The sequence below is a fragment of the Ornithorhynchus anatinus genome, chromosome X4 (genome assembly GCF_004115215.2).
Source record: "Ornithorhynchus anatinus isolate Pmale09 chromosome X4, mOrnAna1.pri.v4, whole genome shotgun sequence".
Taxonomy (NCBI): Eukaryota; Metazoa; Chordata; class Mammalia; order Monotremata; family Ornithorhynchidae; genus Ornithorhynchus; species Ornithorhynchus anatinus.
In genome coordinates, this window is record NC_041752.1 from 4,805,921 (window position 1) to 4,825,100 (window position 19,180).

General features: G+C 52.6%; 1 protein-coding gene across 1 annotated transcript in view; it reads left to right on the forward strand.

Annotated features, from left to right (window-relative positions):
* Positions 1-19,180, forward strand: part of NPDC1 (neural proliferation, differentiation and control 1) — a 40,328-nt gene that overhangs the window by 6,109 nt on the left and 15,039 nt on the right. The window contains exon 2 of the mRNA XM_029054424.1: positions 16,825-16,968. Coding sequence (XP_028910257.1) covers positions 16,825-16,968 — 144 coding nt within the window. The remainder of the gene's footprint in view (positions 1-16,824; positions 16,969-19,180) is intronic.

Here is a 19,180-nt window from a genome sequence, read left to right on the forward strand (position 1 = left end):
GAAGCTATGTCCAACCCGATTTGCTCGTATCCACCCCAGCGCTTAGTACGGTGCCCGGCACATAGTAAGCGCTTAACAAATACCCCTGTTATTATTGGGAACTTTGGAGCCCTGGGCAGAGAGAAAGGCCGAGCGAGACCTGGGGAACCAAGAAGAAACAGTATTTGGGAGAACGTGAAGCCTCGAATGCTTAGGGGTTGGGGGAGTAGGGAGGACCAACCATAACCGTGGTATTTAAGTACTTACTATTTGCTAAGCAGTCGGGCGAATGCACGGTGATCGGGTCAGACACAGTCCCTGTCCCAATCTGGGCTGTCGTCAGTATGATCTAGTGGAAAGAGCCCGGGCCTGGGAGTCAGAGGCCATGGGTTCTAATCCCGGCTCTGTCACGTGTCTGCTGTGTGATCTTGGGCAAGTCGCTTCACTTCTCTGGGCCTCAGTTACCTCATCTGGAAAACGGGAATTAAGACTGGGAGCCCCATGTGGGACAGGGACCGCATCCACTCCGATTAACTTGTTTCCACCCCAGTGCTTAGAACAGTCCTTGGTACGTAGTAAGCGCTTAACAAATACCATTATATGACGTCAGTGTGTCGGAATGAGAAACCAACGGGGTATACTAGAGGCAGACTGGTGAAGTGAAGGACACATCCAGTCCCTGGATGATGATAATAATGAAGATGGCATTTATTAAGCACTTACTATGTGTCAAGCGCTGTTCTAGGCCCTGGTGTAGATGATCAGGTTGGGTTTAATCAGGTTGGACACAGTTCCCGTCCCACACGGGGCTCACGGTTTAAGTAGAAGGGAGATGAGACTTGAAGCTCCATTTTACAGATGCTGAAACCGAGGCCCAGAGACGTGAAGTGATTGGCCCAAGGGCACGCAGCAGACAAGTGGTAAAGCTGGGATTTGGACCCAGGTCACCTGACTCCCAGGCCCGGAATTGAAGCTCCATTTTACAGTTGCTGAAACCGAGGCCCAGAGAAGTGAAGTGATTTGCCCAAGGGCACGCAGCAATCAAGCGGTAACGCTGGGATTAGGACCCGGGTCACCTGACTCCCAGGCCCGTGCGCTTCCCGCTAGGCCAAGCTGCTTCTCCGATTTCCAAATCCTTTCCAAATGAGAATCCGCCGCCCCTGTCCTCAGCATTTATGAATGTATTTATTTGTACGTTCAGTGTTTTTCTTCAGCTGTTTTATCCTGATATGTTTGTTCTGTTTCCTTTTAAGCCTCTTGTTTTTTCTCCTGCTCTACCTATAAATAATCTTACTGGTCTCTAAGCTCCTTAAGGGCAGATATTGTGCATTGGATTTCTGCTGCACTCTCCCAAGTGCTTAGGGCAGTGATTGGCACTCGGTGTGTGCTCAGGAGATTGAGCTTTGAATTCTCTTTCATAACGCCTCTGCTCCCTTTAAGTCAAATAATAATGTTGGTATTTGTTAAGCGCTTACTATGGGCAGAGCACTGTTCTAAGCGCTGGGGTAGATACAGGGTCATCAGGTTGTGCCACGTGAGGCTCACGGTTAATCCCCATTTTACAGATGAGGTCACTGAGGCCCAGAGAAGTTAAGTGACTCGCCCACAGTCATACAGCTGACAAGCGGCAGAGCCGGGATTCGAACCCATGACCTCTGACTCCCAAGCCCGTGCTCTTTCCACTGAGCCACGCTGCTTCTCTAAGATGTCAGAGACATCTGGGAAATGGGGCTGGGTGAGCCAGATGCCAGGTGAGCTTGGGGCCGAGCGAAGGTGGCACAGGGCGAGCTTGCGGCTGAGTGAACATGGCACGGGGCGATCGAGGGGCCGGGTGAACTTCGGGTCGGTTGGACGTGGCACAAGGTGAAGTTGGGCCCGGTGAGCATGGCGCAGGGCAAGCTTGGGGACCACCCAAGGAGGTTAAGTTCCACTTGGGTGTTCAAAAGCCGTGTGAATCAGCCCATCACAGCTGGGGAAGCTCAGCTAGCTTTCCCAGCCTATTCCACACTTCCAGCATCCAGGGGCCGCCGCCTTCTCTATTAAAGTGCCCCCTGGTTCAACCCGACTCCTCCCAGGGCCCGGCCTTGGGGCTTTTGTCAGTGTTTTAATCGTAATTAGGGTATTTGTTAAGCGCTTACTATGTGCCAGACCCAGGCTCTGGGGTGGATGCGAGCAAATCGGGTTGGACACGGTCGTCACGTACCGTGAGGTGACTTGCCCAGGGCCACCCGGCAGACAAGTGGCGGAGCTAGAATGAGAACCCATGTCCTTCTGACTCCTAGGCCCGTGCTCCATCCATTAAGCCATGCTGCTCCTGAAGGAGAAATCGATCGAGTATCCTAGAGGCAGCCTAGGGGAAGCAGCGTGGCTCAGTGGAAAGAGCTTGGGCTTCGGAGTCAGAGGTCGTGGGTTCGACTCCCGGCTCTGCCACTTGTCAGCCGTGTGACTGTGGGCAAGTCACTTAACTTCTCTAGGCCTCAGTGACCTCATCTGTAAAATGGGGATTAACTGTGAGCCTCACGTGGGACAACCTGATGATCCTATATCTCCCCCAGCGCTTAGAACAGTGCTCTGCACATAGTAAGCGCTTAACAAATACCAACGTTATTATTATTATTATTATGTGGGGAAGGGAAGGTCACATAAAGTCCTTGGATAATAAGATGAGTAATGATGCCATTTATTAAACACTTATTATGTGTCGAGCACTGTTCTAAGCGCTGAGGTAGTTTCAAGTTAATCAGGTTGGACACAGTCCCTTTTCCACATTGGAGCTTACAGTCTAGGTAGGAGAGGGAGCAGATGTTCTTTTCCTATTTTACAGATGAGGAAAGCGAGGCGCAGACAAGTCGTGACTCGCCTAAAATCACACAGCAAGCCATTGGCAGAGCCGGGATTAGAACCCAGGTCCTCTGACTCCCAGCCCCGGACTCTTCCCGCTAGACTATGCTGGCTCCCTGGCCTACACCAGGAACCCAGTCCTGGAAGCGAGGATACCTGGGTCCTAATCCCAGCTCCGCCGCTTGACACCGCAGAGCCTTGGCAAGCCACTTCACTTCTCTCTGTGCCTCAGTTACCCCATCTGTGAAGTGGGGATCGAGACTGTGAGCACATAGCAAGTGCTTAACAAATACCTTCATCATCATTATTAAAAGTGCTCTGTGCACAGTAAAGCGCCCAGTAAATAGGATCGATTGTTTTAAACAAAAAAACCCTTTTATTGCTAGTATTATTTGGGGCGTGGTGTAATCTTCAGAGGGGAGGGGGCGTTTCTGGTGGGAGTCTTTGGTGCTGAGAAGAGCAGGTGTGACGAATTTCTCAGGTCACTTGCAGAAAATGCTTTGGCTATTTCTCTTCCGTGGGTAAAGATCCCAGAAAAGGTAAAGAAATCTACCCTTTCTTGTAGATTACAGAAAGCAGCGTAGCTTAGTGGAAAGAACCCGGGCCTGGGAGTCAGAAGACCTGGGTTCTAATTCCAGCTCTGCCAAATGCTTGCTGTGTGACCTTGAGCAAATCATTTAACTTCTGTGTGCCTTAGTTCTCCTGTTCTCCCTCTTAGTTAGATGGTGGGCCCCATGTGGGACAGGGACTGTGTCCCACCTAATTAATTTGTATCTACCCCAGTGCTTAGAACAGTGTTTGCCACTTAGTGCATAACGAATGCTGTTAAAAAAAAAAAAATCAGCACGGTGGTCTAGTGGAATAAGTAAAGCCCTACGATCCTTGAGGGCAGGGATGAGTGCTCTCACCTCAATTGTGTCGTCCTCCCCCAAGCGCTTAGTACAGTGCCGTGCACACAGTAAGTGCTCAATAAGTAATGTCAATTAATTCTAGTCCTGACTCCATCCCAGAGAAGCAGCGTGGCTCAGTGGCAAGAGCCCGGGCTTGGGAGTCAGAGGTCATGGGTTCGAATTCCAGCTCTGCCACTTGTCAGCTGTGTGACTGTGGGCGAGTCACTTCACTTCTCTGTGCCTCAGTTACCTCATCTGTAAAATGGAGGTTAAGACTGTGAGCCTCATGTGGGACAACCTGATTACCCTGAATCTACCCCAGTGCTTAGAACAGTGCTCTGCACATACTAAGTGCTTAACAAATACCAACATTGTTATTATTATCCCTTGCCTGCTGTGTGATCTTAGGCAAGTCACCTAGCTTCTGCCTGCCACAGATTCTTCGTTTGTAAAAATGAGAATAAGATGCCTTTTTTTGCCCTGCCCCTTAGGCTGCAAGTCCCACGTGGGAGAGGGCCTCTATCTAATATGCTTATATTGTTTCTGCCCCAGTGTTGGGCACAATGTAAGCATTTAAAGCTTTACAGCACTCAGTCACCTCCCCCCCTCCTGCCTCACCTACTACAGCCCAGCCCACACACTGCCAACCTACCCCTCTAATGCCACCCTGCTCGTCGTACCTCGATCTCATCTATCTCGCCTCCGACCTCTCGCCCACGTCCTGCCTCTGGCCTGGAACGTCCTCCCTCTTCAAATCCGACAGACAATGACTCTTCCCCACTTCAAAGCCTTATCGAGGGACCATCTCCTCCAAGAGGCCTTCCCTGACTAAGCTCTCATTTCATCTTCTCCCACTCTCTTCTGCATCGCCCTTGAACTTGTATTTTCACCCTTCATTTGCCCCTCCATCAGCCCCACAGCACTCACGTCCATCTCTGTGATTTATTTCCGTTAATGTCCATCTCCCCCTCTAGACTGTAACGTCCTTGGGGGGCGGGCGGAACGTGTCTGCCAACTCTGTTAGATTGTACTCTGCCAATCGCTAGTCTGCTGTGTGACCTTGGGCAAGCCACTTAATTTCTCCGTGTCTCAATTCCCTCATCTGTAAAATGGGGATTAAGACTGTGAGCCCCATGTGGGACAACCTTGTATCACCTCCGGTGCTTAGAACAGTACTTGGCACATAGTAAGTGCGTAATAAATGCCATCATTATTATTATTAAAAGTGCTCTGTGCACAGTAAAGCCCTCAGTAAATATGATTGATCGTTTAACAAAAAAAACCCTATTACTGCTAGTGTTATTTGGGGCGTGGTGTGGAGAATCTTCAGAGGGGAGGGGGCATTTTTGGTGGGAGTCTTTGGGGCTGAGAAGAGCAGGTGTGGGGAATTTCTCAGGTCGGTTGCAGGAATTGCGTTTGGCTATTTCTCTTCCGTGGCTAAGGGATCTGGACTGGTGGCTGGGGCCGGAGGCTATGGCCGGGTCTGGTCCTGGGACTGGGCCCGGAGCCGGACCCGGGGGCTGGCATGGTGGTCCCGTTATCTCCCTGCGGTATTTATTGATCCCACGAGGACCGGGGCCCGGGACTGGGAATCGAACTGCTTTGTATCGCATTGTAGCGTATTTAATATTCGTTAAGCACTGACTATGTGCCGGACACTGTCCTAAGCGCCGGGATAGATTCAAGCTAATCAGGTCGGACAGGGTCCCTGTCCCACCTGGGGCTCACAGTCTTCATCTCTATTTTACAGATGAGGGAACTGAGGCCCAGAGAAGTGAAGTGATTTGCCTAAGGTCCATAGCAGATAGCAGAGCTGTGTTCTAATCCCAGCTCCTCTGAGTCCCAGGCTTGTGCTCTTTCCACGAGGCCACACTGCTTCTCAAGCTCTCCCAAGTGCTTAGTACAGGGGTCTGCACACACGTAAGCTCTCAAAAGATACCATTGATTTAAGAAAGATGAGGCCCTGTCCACAAGGGGCTCGAAGTCTCCTATCCGCAACTGCTGGGTTTCTGTAGTAATAATAATAATATAATTAATAATTATATATAAGCATTATATATAATTATTATATATTATTATTAAGGTATTTGTTAAGCACTTACTAGCTGCCAGGCACTGTACTAAGACAGGGGTGGATTCAACCAAATCGGGGTGGAAACAGTTCCTTGTCCTACGTGGGGCTCACAGTCTCAATCCCCTTTTTCAGATGAGGTAACTGAGGCCCAGAGAAGTGAAGTGACTTGCCCAAGGTCACAGAGCAGACACGTGGCGGAGGCAGGATTAGAACCCATGACCTTCTGACTCCCAGGCCTGTGCTCTATTCACTACACCTCAGGGAAGCATTTCCTAGCACCACGGCACTTATGCACATATCTGTAATTTATTTCTGCATTAATGTCTGTCTCCCCCACCTCTGACTGTAAGCTCTTGGTAGGCAGGGAATGTGTCTGTTTATTGTTGTACTCTCCCAAGCGCTTAGCAACTCAGTAAGCGCTCAGTAAATATGATTGGATGAATGAATGCATGAATCCACCAGGCTGCAGTGAGGAAACTGAGGTCCAGCCTCTGTAAGGCTGTAAGGCTCTGTAAGACTCGGGCCCCGGCTCTTCATCTCAGACCTCACCTCCCCCCGCGTTCACCGGGGAGTCAACCTTTCCCGGGGGACGGTCCGCTGGGGCTCCTAGGAAAAGAGCGAGGCGGCCCGTGGAAGGAGAGCCCTTGCCGGCCCTCCTTGGCCGCATCCTCGGATCCTGCGGCGATTCGAATCCCGGGATCGGTCTCCTTGCTAGCCGATGCGTCATAATCATCGCCGGTGCTAATTGCTTGGCTAGAGCCTGGTGCCAGGGAGGGAGGGAACTCTGGCCATCTGCCGGCCACTGGGGCCCTCCCAGGCTGGCACACCTCGGGCGGGGGTGACCGGGCACCTGCCGACGTGAGAATGACGCGAGCTCAGAGGGCAGGGTGGGAGGACATGGCGCTGCTGCCGCCCACCCGAGCACCGACTCCAGCCTTTCCCCTAGAGAGGAGCAGCCTGGGTCCGTGAAATCCACGGGCAGACCAGTGTGGCTCGAGAGGCGAGGGGGTGGCCAGCAGGGAGGTGGCCCCGGGCCGGATGGCGCTTATGAGAAGCAGCGTGATGTAGTGGATGGAGTCTAGGCCTGGGAGTCAGAGGGCCCTGAGTTCTAATCCCACTTTGCTGTGTGACCTTGGGCAAGTCACTTCACTCCCCGGGCATTAAAATGGGGGTTAAACCCTCCTTCCTCCAATTTAGACTGTGTGAGCCCCATGTGGGACCGGGACTGTTGTCCAATGTGATAAACTTGTATCGACCCCGGCGCTTAGAAGCAGCCTGGCTTAATGGACACAGCCCTGGCCTGGGAATCAGAAGGACCTGGGTTCTAATCCCAGCTCCGCCACTTCTCTGCTGTGTGATCTTGGACCAGTCCCTTCAATTCTCTGGGTTTCACTTCTCTGGGAAATGGGGATTAAGACTGTGAGCCCCAGGTGGGTCAGGGGCTGCCTCCAACCCGATCTGCTTGTTTTCACCCCAGTGCATAGGTGACTCGGGAAGCGGGGAATAGGGTGGAGACAAGAGAGATTAGTCGGGGAAGGCTTCCTGGAGGAGATGTGATCTTTGTAGGGCTTGGAAGGGGGGGAAAGCGGTGGTCTGTTGCGTGTGGACGAGGAGTAAGGTCCAGGCAGGAGGGAGGGCGTGAGAGAGGTCGATGGTGTGAGAGAGAAGATCGAGATACAGTAAGTAGGTTGGTGTTAGGAAAATAACGCGTGTGGGCTGGGGTACAGTGGATGAGAAGTAAAGGTAGGTAGGTGGGGAGAGCTGATTGCATTAAAGACGAAGGTGAGGAGTTTCTGCTTGAGGCAGGGAAGGATTGGCAGCCCTCGAAGGTTCATTCATTTATTCCATTTTATTTATTGAGTGCTTAATATGTGCAGAGCACTGTAATAAGTGTTTGGTAAAGTACAACAATAAACAGACACGTTCCCTGTCCACAAAGAGCTTACACTCTGGATGGTGGAGAGACAGACAATAGTATAAATAAATAAATTCCAGATATGGACCTAGGTGGTGTGGGGCTGGGAGGGGGGATGGATAAAGGGAACGAGTCAGGGTGACGCAGAAGGGAGTGGGAGAAGAGGAAAGGGGGGCTTAGTCACGGAAGCCCTCTTGGAGGAGATGTGGCTTCGGGGGGGGGGGAGAGTAATCGTCGGTCAGATTTGAGGAGGGAGGGCGTTCCAGGCCAGAGGCAGGATGGTGGGCGAGTTCAGAGTTGTCGAGAGAGGTTTGAGGTAACCATAGAGACAGGACGGGAAGGAGGCGAGGGGGATGCGGCCAGAATCCAGTCAACAGGAACCCGAGGCTGGTGCGCGGGGCCCGCGCTTCAGCCAGGGGGGCCAGGTTAGGTCAAGACAAACAGCTGCTGCAGAAACACCCCAGGCTGTGACCCTTGCGTTCATTCAGTCGTATTTATTGGGCGCTTACTGTGTGCCCAGCACTCTACTAAGCGCTTGGGAGAGTACAAAAAACAACAGACACATCCCCTGCCCGCAACGAGCTCACAGTCTAGAGGACGCTGGGGGAGATGCAAGGCAGGACCCGGGCTCTGCTGCCCCACGAAACGCTCACAAGCTCACAGGCCAGAGCCGAGGGCAAGCTGATACTGAATCCCCACTTAACAGAAGAGGAAGGTACAGACAAGTCAATAATGATAATAATAATGGTATTTAAGCGCTTACAACGTTCCAGTCACTGTTCTAAACGCTGAGTTCTAAGCACTTAGGCTGAGCCAAGATTATTTTTCATTACTGATATTCAGTCGTATTTATTGACTGCGGAGCACTTGGGAGAGGACAGCTGAGCGCTTACTTTGTGCAGAGCACTGTACTAAGCACTTGGGAGTGCATAATATAGCAATAACAGTATAACAATAAACACATTCCCTACCCACAATGGGTTTACAGTCTTGAAGGGGAGACAGACATGAATATCAGACATGAATAGTGATAAAGAAATGACAGATATGGTCATAAGTGGTGTGGGGTTGGGAGGGAGGATGAATGAAGGGAGCGAGTCGGGACGACGCAGAAGGGAGAGGGAGAAGAGGAAAAGGGGGGATTAGTCAGGGAAGACCTCTGGGAGGAGGCGGGTCTTCAGTAAGGCTTGGAAAGTCTTTCGGATTTGAGGAGGGAGGGCCTTCCAGGAACAGGCGGGGAATGTGTCTGTTTATTGTTGTATCATACTTTCCCGAGCTCTTAGTAGAGTGCTCTGCACACAGTAAGTGCTCAATAGATACGATTAAATGAATGAAGTCTGTTTTAATAATAATTCCATTACTTGTTAAGCGTTTACTATGGGCCAACCACTGTTCTAGGCACTGGGGTAGATACAGATTAATCAGGTTGGACACGGTCCCTGGTCCCACATGGGGCTCACACTCTTAATACTCTTCTAAATGTTTAGTGTAGCGCTGTGCACACGGTAGACTAAATTCCTTAAGGGCAGGGATGGTGTCTACTAACTTTTTTTCATGGTATTTGTTAATTTGTTACTACTTCCCCAGCCCGCACACTTCGCTCCTCTAGCGTTAACTTCCTCACTCCGGCTTCATCTCATCTATCTCACCGCTGAACACCCTCCCTCCTCAAGTCTGTCAGACAATTCCTTTTCTCCCCCTTCAAAGCCTTACTGAAGGCCCATCTCCTCCAAGAGGCCTTCCCCGACTAAGCCCCCTTTTCCTCGTCTCCCACTCCCTTCTGCGTCGCCCTGATTTCCTCTCTTTATTCTCCCCTGCCCCGCACATCACCCCATCACAGCCCCACAGCACTTCTGTCCGTATCTGTCATTTATTTCTTTATATCAATATCTACATCCCCTCTAGACTGTAATCTCATTATGGGCAGGGAATGTGTCTGTTTAATGTTGTCTTGTACTCGCCCAACCGCTCAGTACAGTGCTCTGCACCCAGAAATCACTCAGTACATACGATTGAATGAATGCATGAATGAATGAACCGCTTACCATGTGTCAAACACTGTTCTAAGCCCTGGAGTAGCTACAGGTTAATTAGGTCGGACACATTCCCTGTCTCGCAGGGGGCTTGCTATCTAAGGAGGAGAGAGACAGGAATTTAACTCCCATTTTAGAGTTGAGGGAACTGAGGCACACAGAAGTGAAGTCACTTGCCCAAGGTCCCACGGCAAGAAAGCGGCAGAACCGGGATTAGAACCCAGGTCCTCCGACTCCCAGGCCCGAGCCCCTCCAACTCTATTGTGCTCTGCCTGGCCCTAATAATGGTACTTGTTAAGCACTTATTATGTGCCAAGCACTGTTCTAAACCCTAGACTAGATACAAATCAGTCAGATTAGTTGCAGTCCCTGGCCCACATGGGGCTGACATTCTTAATCCCCACTTTACAGATGAAGTAACTGAGGCCCAAAGAAGTGAAGTGACTTGTCCAAGGTGACCCAGCAGCAATGTGGCAGGGCCGGGATTAGAACCCAGGTCCTTCCGATCCCAGGCCCGTGCTCTTATGGCTAAACCACATTGTTTCTCCAATCCCTCAATCCAGAGCTTTGCGCACAGTAGATAGTAAACTCACTGAGGACAGGAATCGTTTCTCTTAGCTCTTCGTACTCCCCCAAGCATTTAGTACAGTGCTCTGCAGAGTAAGTGCTCGATCGATACTGTTGATTGAATCCGGTGGAAACAGACCGTTCCGGCTTAATGTTTACCCAGGCTGAATCCGGACCTGGGGGAGAGATCTTAAGCCTGCGGGCGCCGGAGTTTGGTGCTCTGGGGTGGCCCGGTCATCACCGGATCTTTGTTGGCTTCTCAGCTTGACTGCTCCCGGAGAATGGAGCTCGGGCCAGGAAGCCTGGGGGATACGGGTCCGCCTCGGCCTCCGGACGGACAGCACTCTGGGACAGGCTCTGAGAGCCCGGAGAGACCAGGGTGAAAGGGATCTGCTAGAACCCTGCACCAGAAGCTCGCGAAAGCGGCCGGGGGAACCCTCCCCACCCCCCACATCGAACAGGCCACTGCCCTCCCCAACTTCCAAGCCCTGCAGACATCTCCTTTAATCCATCGATCGATGGTATTTCTCGGTCCAGATTGGGATTGGGAAGCAGCGTGGGCTAGGGAAAGAGCCCGGGACCGGGGGGTAAGAGGACCTGGGTTCGTTCGTTCGTTCGGTCGTATGTATTGAGCACTTACTGTGTGTAGGGCACTGTACTGAGCGCTTGGGAGAGGACAGTGTAGCAATAAACGGACACCTTCCCTACCCACAGCGAGCTTCTGATCCTGCTGGGTCACTTTGGGCAAGTCACTTCTCTGTGCCTCGGTTTCCTCAACTGTAAAATGGGGATTCAATACCTGTTCTCCCTCCGACATAGACCGTGAGCCCCGTGTGGGACGGGGACCGTGTTCGATCGGATTGACTTGGATCTACCCCAGCGCTTAGAACAGAGTTGAACCCATAAGAAGCCCTTAACAAATGCCGTCGTTATTTATTGAGTGTTTGCTCTGTTCAGAGCACTGTACTAAACGCTTGGGGGAGTGCAATAGAATAGGTAGATTCGATCCCAGCCCTCAGGGAGCTCACTGTCGACGGTGGTGTGCAGAGGACTGTACTAAGCACTAGGGTGGGTACAGTACAATAAAGTAGGGAAACATGATCCCTGCCCTCAAGGAGAGCACTGTACTAAACACTTGGGAGAGTCCAAAAGAAATAGGAGATCCGATTCCTGCTGTTGAGGAGCTTAGGGGAGGGGACAGAGGCGGGAGAAGAAAATAAATACATAAAATAAATTAATAGGAATAAAATAAATTACAGGTCGGGGAAGCAAACAAAAAGAAGATTAGGTGCATAATTCCTATGGGGATGGCGGATGGGATGAGTAGCAGAGCCGGATTAGAATCCTGCCTCCAATCAATCAAACAATCAGTGGTATTTTATGAGCACTCATTACTAATAATAATGGTATTTAAGTGCTTACTGTGTGCCAGACACTGTGCTATGCGTTAGGGTGGATACGAGCAAATCGGGTTGGACGGAGTCCCCGTCCCCCGTGGGCCTCTCAGTCTTAATCCCCATTTTCCGGGTGAGGTCACTGAGGCCCAGAGAAGTGAAGTGACTTGACTAAGGTCACACAGCAGGCTTACAGCGGAGCCGGGACTAGGCGCCGGGAAAGTGCAGGGGCAGAGAACTGGGGGTCAGAGGCTGGTGGGGGGGAGGCTGGACCAGTCGCCTCGATCTTCAACCCGGTTGTTCCCGGCCCAGGGCAGGGCCACGTTAGCCGAAGGCAGGGGTGGAGCTGGACCACTGGACCTGGGCTAAACCCCCGGTTCACCCAGTGTTAACCACGTTGATGAGGCAGCGTGGCTTAGTGGATAGAGCATGGGTCTGGGAGTCAGAAGGTCATGGGTTCTAATCCCAGCTCTGCCGCTTGTCTGTTGTGTGACCTTGGGCAAGCCACTAAACGTCTCTGGGCCTCAGTTACCTCATCTGTAAAACGGGGATTAAGACTGTGAGCCCCACGTGGGACAAAATGAAGACCTTGTATCTACCCCAGCGCTTAGAACGGTGCTTTGCAAGTAGTAAGCACTTAGCAAATACCGTTATTATTATTATAGGTTCTAATCCCAGCTCCACCACTTGTCTGTTGTATGACCTTGGGCAAGTCTTTTGACTTCTCTAGGCCTCAGTGACCTCATCTGTAAAATGGGGTTCAAGACCGTGAGCCCCACGCGGGGCAGGGACTGTGTCCAACCTGATTTGCCTGCATCCATCCTGGCACATAGCGCTTAACAAATAGCATAATAATTATTATTATCATAATTAACCCGGCTCTCGTCCATCCCAGAACGTGAGGACGGGAGCGGAGCCACGGCGACCACCCAGGGGCGTTCTCTTCTCTGGGGCCCATCGACCCCAGTAGGATGCCCCCAGGTGAAGGAGGGTGGGCCCGGACTCTGCCCATCTGCGGCTCTCATGTGCCTGGTCCATTTCCGTCCCGGGATTATGGTTTCCCTAGGGCTTAGCCTTGTAAATCCTCAGCCGTGCCCTCGCTCCACCGCGCTGCACCCTCCTGTTTACCGTTCGGTTTCGCCCTGGCCTGGAGACTGGCATACAGGCCCCCCGCGGAAGACCGGGGCGGGGTGCGAGGTCCTGGCAGGGTTCCAGCTCCAGGACAATTACCCGGTGGATTTGCCCGGAGCTGAACTCCGCCTCCGCTTCCTCCTTCCTTGGCAGTGCCCCAGGCCCGCCCCACCCCACAGTGGCAGAGTTGGGGGTGGGAGGAATCAGATAATCGTATTTATTGAGCGCTTATTGTGTGCAGAGTGTACAATATAACAGGCACATTCTCTGCCCTCAACAAACTTGGAATCTGGAGGGGACGACAGACATTAATAAAAATGATGGATATCGACACAATTCCTCCGGGCCACCCCGGAAGGAATCGGAGAAAAGGAAAAAGAGGGCTTAGTCGGGGAAGGCTTCTTGGAGGAGATGGTCCTTCACTAAGATTTGAAGGGGGAAGGAGTCATTGTCCTTTCAGGGGCCAAGCCCACCCTGAAAAGGAATCGAGGCTGGGGACAGAAACTTTCTCACTCCCTTTTGAGAAGGTTGTGGTGGACACCCGGAAACCAAGAAGCTCAGGCACTGGTCTTCTCTCCCCCACCTCACACTCTACATCCCTCTCCCAATCCCGGAAGCCTTTGCCTGGGCCCAGGACACTCTGGGAGAGTGGAAGCCCCTTGGATGGGTACCTGGCACCGAGCGAGAGCTCGGGACCGGTGAGGCCGCCCTAGCCGGGGGCCGAACCCCCTTCCCCCGGGGACCGGAGCTAGGGAGGGCCCCCCAACAGCCCGCGTTCCCCCGGTGAGGATGCAGCCCCCATCTGCCCACCCAGGACCGTGCAGAACCACTGCTGGGCAGCGTCTGTACGTGGGGCCGGGAGGGCCCGGGGGCTGCTTTGATAAGCTCCTAGGAACCCGAGCAGATTAATCTTCATTTGTTTGTCTTCCTGCTTTCGTTCCCGCCACGTCATCCCGGCCCACGCTATGTGGCCGGAGATGGAGGGTGTCTCGGGCCTGGGAACACCGATCCGTCTCCCGGGACTTCCTGGGGCCACTGGCCGCTGTGGGTCACCCCCGTGGGGGGTGGGGAGGAGGGCTCTCCTTCGGTCTCCCCCAGCACCCGCCTGCACCGGGCAGAGGGGGGAGGGAGGAGGAGGGGGCATCCCATCGGGAAGCAGCGTGGCATAGCGGCTAGAACCCGGACCTGGGAGTCAGGAGATCATGGGTTCTAATCCCGGCTCCGCCACTTGCTTGCTGCGTGGCCTTCACTCCTCTGGGCCTCCGTTCCCTCATCTGTAAAACGGGGATTAAAACCGTGAGCCCCATGTGGGACGGGGACGGTGGCCAGCCTGATTTGCTCGTATCCCCCCCTGCGCTTACTTAAGAGTCTGGCACATAGTAAGCTCTTAATAAATACCACAATTATTATTATTATTACCCCCCCGGAGCTGGAGCAATATGAGGAGACCCGCCCGCATCCCTGCGTTCTCCCATCCGAAGCCACCCCTGCAGGCCAGGCCCCCTGGGAGCAGAAGGGAAGACTGGGAAGAGGCCGGCTTCCCTAGGAACAATGTCAGGATGAGCCCTTGCCCTCCACTTCCCTCCAGTCGGCTCTCCGGAACCTCAGGACCTGCTTTTTTCGGAGGGGTGGAAGCTGAGGTGGGGTGAGGGAGGGATTACTGCAACTCCAGCCGACTTGCACGGTAAATTTTCCTCCCTCCCTCCTTCCCTCCTCCTCCCTCTTCCTCTCCGGGAATCGAAAGACCTGGGTTCTAATCCCAGCTCTGGTTAACTTCTGTGAGACCTTGGGCAAGTCACTTCACATCTTCTTTATTGTTGTACCCTCCCAAGCGCTCGCACGCAGTGAGCGCTCAATAAATAGGATCGAATACCGGGGCCACACAGGAGGTTCTCTGCTGCTCTCTGGTGCCTGCCCATCCAAGCACGTCTCCACCTGCGCATAATTGCAAGAAAAATCCAGTTAATAGTATTTATTGAGCTCTTACTGAGTGCAGAGGACTCTACCAAGTGCTTGGGCGAGTACCGTATAACAGACACATTCCCTGCCCACAGCGAGCTTACTGTCTAGAGGGGCAGATGTTGATAAAATAATTAATAAAAATAGGGGTTGAATCCTACACCCTCCTACATAGACTGTGAGTCCCACGTGGGAATGGGACTGCATTCAGTCAGTCGAATTTATAGAGCACTTACTGTGTGCAGAGCACTGTAGTAAGCGATTGCTCCCTTCATTCATTCCCCTTCGCAGCCCCACAGCACTTATGTATATATCTGTACTTTTATTTATATTAATGTCTGTCTCCCCCTCTTTACTGTAAACTCGTGATGGGCAGGGAATGTGTCCGTTTATTGTTATATTGTACTCTCCCAAGCGTTTAATCCAGTGCTCTACACACCGTAAGTGTTCAATGAATACGACTGAATGAAATCCTCCCATTCCCTACAGTATCTCAGGCCTGCTCCCGGCTATAGAAAAGCAGCTCAGTGTAGAGGAGAGAGCACAGGCCTGGGAGTCGGGAGACCTGGGTTCTAATCCCACTTGCCTGCTTCGTGACCTCTCTGGACATCGACTTCCTCTTCTATAAAATGGCGGTTCACTACCAGCATGGCTCAGTGGAAAGAGCCCGGGCTTGGGAGTCAGAGTTCATGGTTTCGAATCCCGGCTCTGCCACTTGTCAGCTGTGTGACTGTGGGCAAGTCACTTCATTTCTCGGTGCCTCAGTGACCTCATCTGTATAATGGGGATTAACTGTGAGCCTCACGTGGGACAACCTGATTACTCTGTATCTACCCCAGCGCTTAGAACAGTGCTCTGCACATAGTAAGCGCTTAACAAATACAAACATTATTATTATTACCAGTTCTTTCTCCCCCTTCAGACTGTGGGACAGGGACTGTGTCTGATCGGATGATATCCAGTGCTTGGCACATAGCACTTAGCAAATACTTTATTATTATTATTATTTTCACAGGCAATCTCCCCTTTCAGCCTTTTATCTTGGGTGGATTCTTTTTTCCCCAGACTCCCCCTCTCCACTGACCCCTCAGTAAAGAACTCCGGGAGTTCAAGCCGTTCTTCACAGCGGGAGAAACTGCGTTTCCCTTGGCTCTGGAGTTGTTGGGACTTCCCCAGGAAAGGAGAACGTTTTTCCCATCCTCTTCAGCAAGATAGTCAATGAACATCTCCTTTGCTCTAGATGAAGGCTTGGGAATTTACCCCTGCCCTGCCTTGCCCTGAGGGGAGGGGATTTGGAGTTCAAAGGAAAAGACAAACCAACAGGAACGAACAAAAACAGGAGTCAAAAGAGGGTGGGAGTAGAGATAAATAATTCAGGGAGAGGGATGGTATAAATGGAAAGTGAGAGAAGGATCTGGGAATGCCTCTTGGAGGAGCAGGCTTTGTGAAGGAGCTTTAATAATCAAGATGGAACTTATTAATCATAATAATTGTGGTATCTCTTAAGCGCTTACTCTGGGCAAGGCACTGTACTAAGCACTTGGGTGGACGCAAGCAAATCAGATGGGACAGAGTCCCTGTCCCACGTGGGGCTCACAGTCTTAATCCCCATTTTCCAGATGAGGCAACTGAGGCCCGGAGAAGTGAAGTGATTTGCTCAAGGTGGCGCAGCAGACAAGTGGCAGAGCCGGGATTAGAACCCGTGTCTTTCTGACTCCCAAGCCAACCCAATTTGCTTGTATCCACCCCAGCGCTTAGTACAGTGCCTGGCACAGAGTAAGCGCTTAAATGCCACAGTTTTATTATCATTATTATTATTAATCTCACCCCGGCTGACTCCCTTGTCTCTCCCGACTTGTCACCCCTGCCGGCCACTCTCCTCCCGGGATGCTCCCGGTCCCGATGGATGCTCTTGTATGTCTCTCCCACTCCCTTCCCAGAACGCCCCTGACCCCGCCTGAAGCTCCCCGCCCCCCACCGTCGCTCCCTTTCCAGAATGCCCCTGGCCTGGCTGATGCCCATGTCTCTCTCCCCACTCCAGATGGCGGCTGCCCCCGGAGCCTGGACTGCACTCTGCAGAGACGGGCGATGTGCACGCCGGGCTCCCACACCTGCGGGTCCTGCCTCCGGGCCTTTGTGGAAGACGAGCATGGCCTCTGCGTGCCCAGGAAGCAGCTGGCCGGAGGTAAGTCCTCCCCACCCAGAGGTCCGGGGGAGAGGGGAGGCCCAGGCCAAGCCCGGGGGCCAGTCTTGTTTTGCTTCGTCGTCTCCGAGACCCAGGCCACGCAGCGGATGGTTGCCACGGGCTTGCTGCGGTCTTCGAGGCCGGGCGGGATCCAAGGGGCTGCGGTTGGTGGGGTCCGTCGGTTTCTCCGGCCCCACCCCAGAGTCCCCGCAACCTGCCCAGCTCCGGGCCAAGGGAGCTGGGGTGTTCCGATGCCCCCTACCCGCTATTTTAGGCCTTTGACTCCCTCCAGACTCGCCCCTCTCTCGCTTCTGAAATCATCGTCAACTACTTGGGTGACAAAAGTGAAAATATCTGTGTCCAACCCGATCACCTTGTATTTACCCCAGCGTTCAGAACGGTGCTTGCACGTAGTAAATGCTCAGCCAGTACCGTTACTATTCTACCCGGTGTGATCCCTGGCTTCGCTGAGACTTTCCTCTCCTGGTTCTCTTCCTATCTTGCTGGCCACTCCTTCCTCCGTCTCTTTTGCCAGCTCCTCTTCCGTCTCCCACCCCCTAACTGCGGGAGCCCCTCGATGCTCAGTTCTGGACCCCCTTCTCTTCATCACCCTCCACTCCCTTGGAGAACTCATCCGCTCCCACCGTCTCAACTACCCTCTCTCCATGGATATCTCCCAAATTCCTCTCTCCAGCCCCGACCTCACTCCCTCTCTGCAGTCTCACCTCTTTTACTGCCTCCAGGATATCTCCGTCATCGTCAGTGATATTTATTGAGCGCTTACTATGCCCAGAACACTGAACTAAATGTTTGGGAGAGGACGACACAACAGAGTTGGCAGTCCCAATTCCTGCCCACGAGTTTACAGGCTAAAGGGAGTTCAGTCATTCATTCGATCGTATTTATTGAGCGCTTACTGTGTGCGGAACACTACTAAGCGCTTGGGAAGTACAATTCGGCAACAAATAGAGACAGTCCCTGCCCACAGCGGGCTCAGGGTCTAGAAGGGGAATCTGGTTGTCCCACCAGCACCTGAAGCTCATCGTGTCCAAAACTGAACTCATCTTCCCTGCCAAACCCTCTCCTCCACCTCAATTTTCCCACTTTCTTTCACTGTTGACAACACCACCACCCTCCCTGCCACTCAGGCCTACAACCTTAGTATTATCGTTGACTCCTTCCTCTCTTTCAGCCCCCACATTGAGTCTGTCACCAAATTTCTTCCCATTTCCATCGTCCTCTCCTTGTCCTAACCCGCCTTGACTACTATACCAGCCTCCTCGTTGGTCTCTCTGCCTCCAGTGTTTCCCTTCTCTAGTTCATATTTCACTCTGTTGCCCGGACCGTTTTTTTAAACGGTCTCTTCACGTCTCCCCACTCCACAGAAACCTCCGATGATTGCCCGTCCATCTCGGCAGCAAACAGAAACTCCTCACTATCGGCTTTCGAGGCCCCAGTCAGCTGTCTCTCACTCTTTCGAGCACTCAGTACAGTGCTCTGCACAGAGTAGGCGCTCCTGCTTCACCCACTCTCTTTTCCCGCCACACCCCAGCTCAAACTCTTCCTCTCAAGCCTACCTATTCCCTGTGGCAGATGCAAGTGAATCAAACTGGACACAACCCCTTTCCCATCTCGGTCTACCTCGGAGGGTAGGTGTGGGAGGTTCCAAAGGACAGCGAGTCGGTTTGGGTTCCCCAAGATGGTTGTCCCCAAACTCCCAGGAGCACTCAGAGTCCCCGGCCCCGACGCCGGGTCGTCTGCCGGGGACGGCGTCCGGGAGTTCCGATATCGGGATCCAGTTCTCTCACCTCCAGTTCCTCCTCCTCCCGTCTGGTCCCAGTTCACTGCTCACTGGAACCAGCAGCCGAGAGAGCGAATGTGGGTCTGGGGTCTGTGTGTGCCTGTTTGTTTCTGTGGGTCTGGGTCTCTATGTGTGTCCGTTTGACTGTGTCGTCCTGTGTGAATGTGTGTTTGCGTGTCTCCTGCTGCTGTGTAACATTCCCCCATGCTTCTGGATGAGGGAATGAATGATAATATAAATGTAGAAATTAAGGGATATGTACATAAGTGCTGTGGGCTGCGAGATGGGGGAGTAAAGGGTGCAGATCCCAGTGCATAAACCCTTGAGGGGGAAAACGGATAATGTATGCTTCTTTGGAAGCCCCTGAGGCGGGGGAAGAGGTGCTTAGCACACAGTAAGCGCTTAACAAAT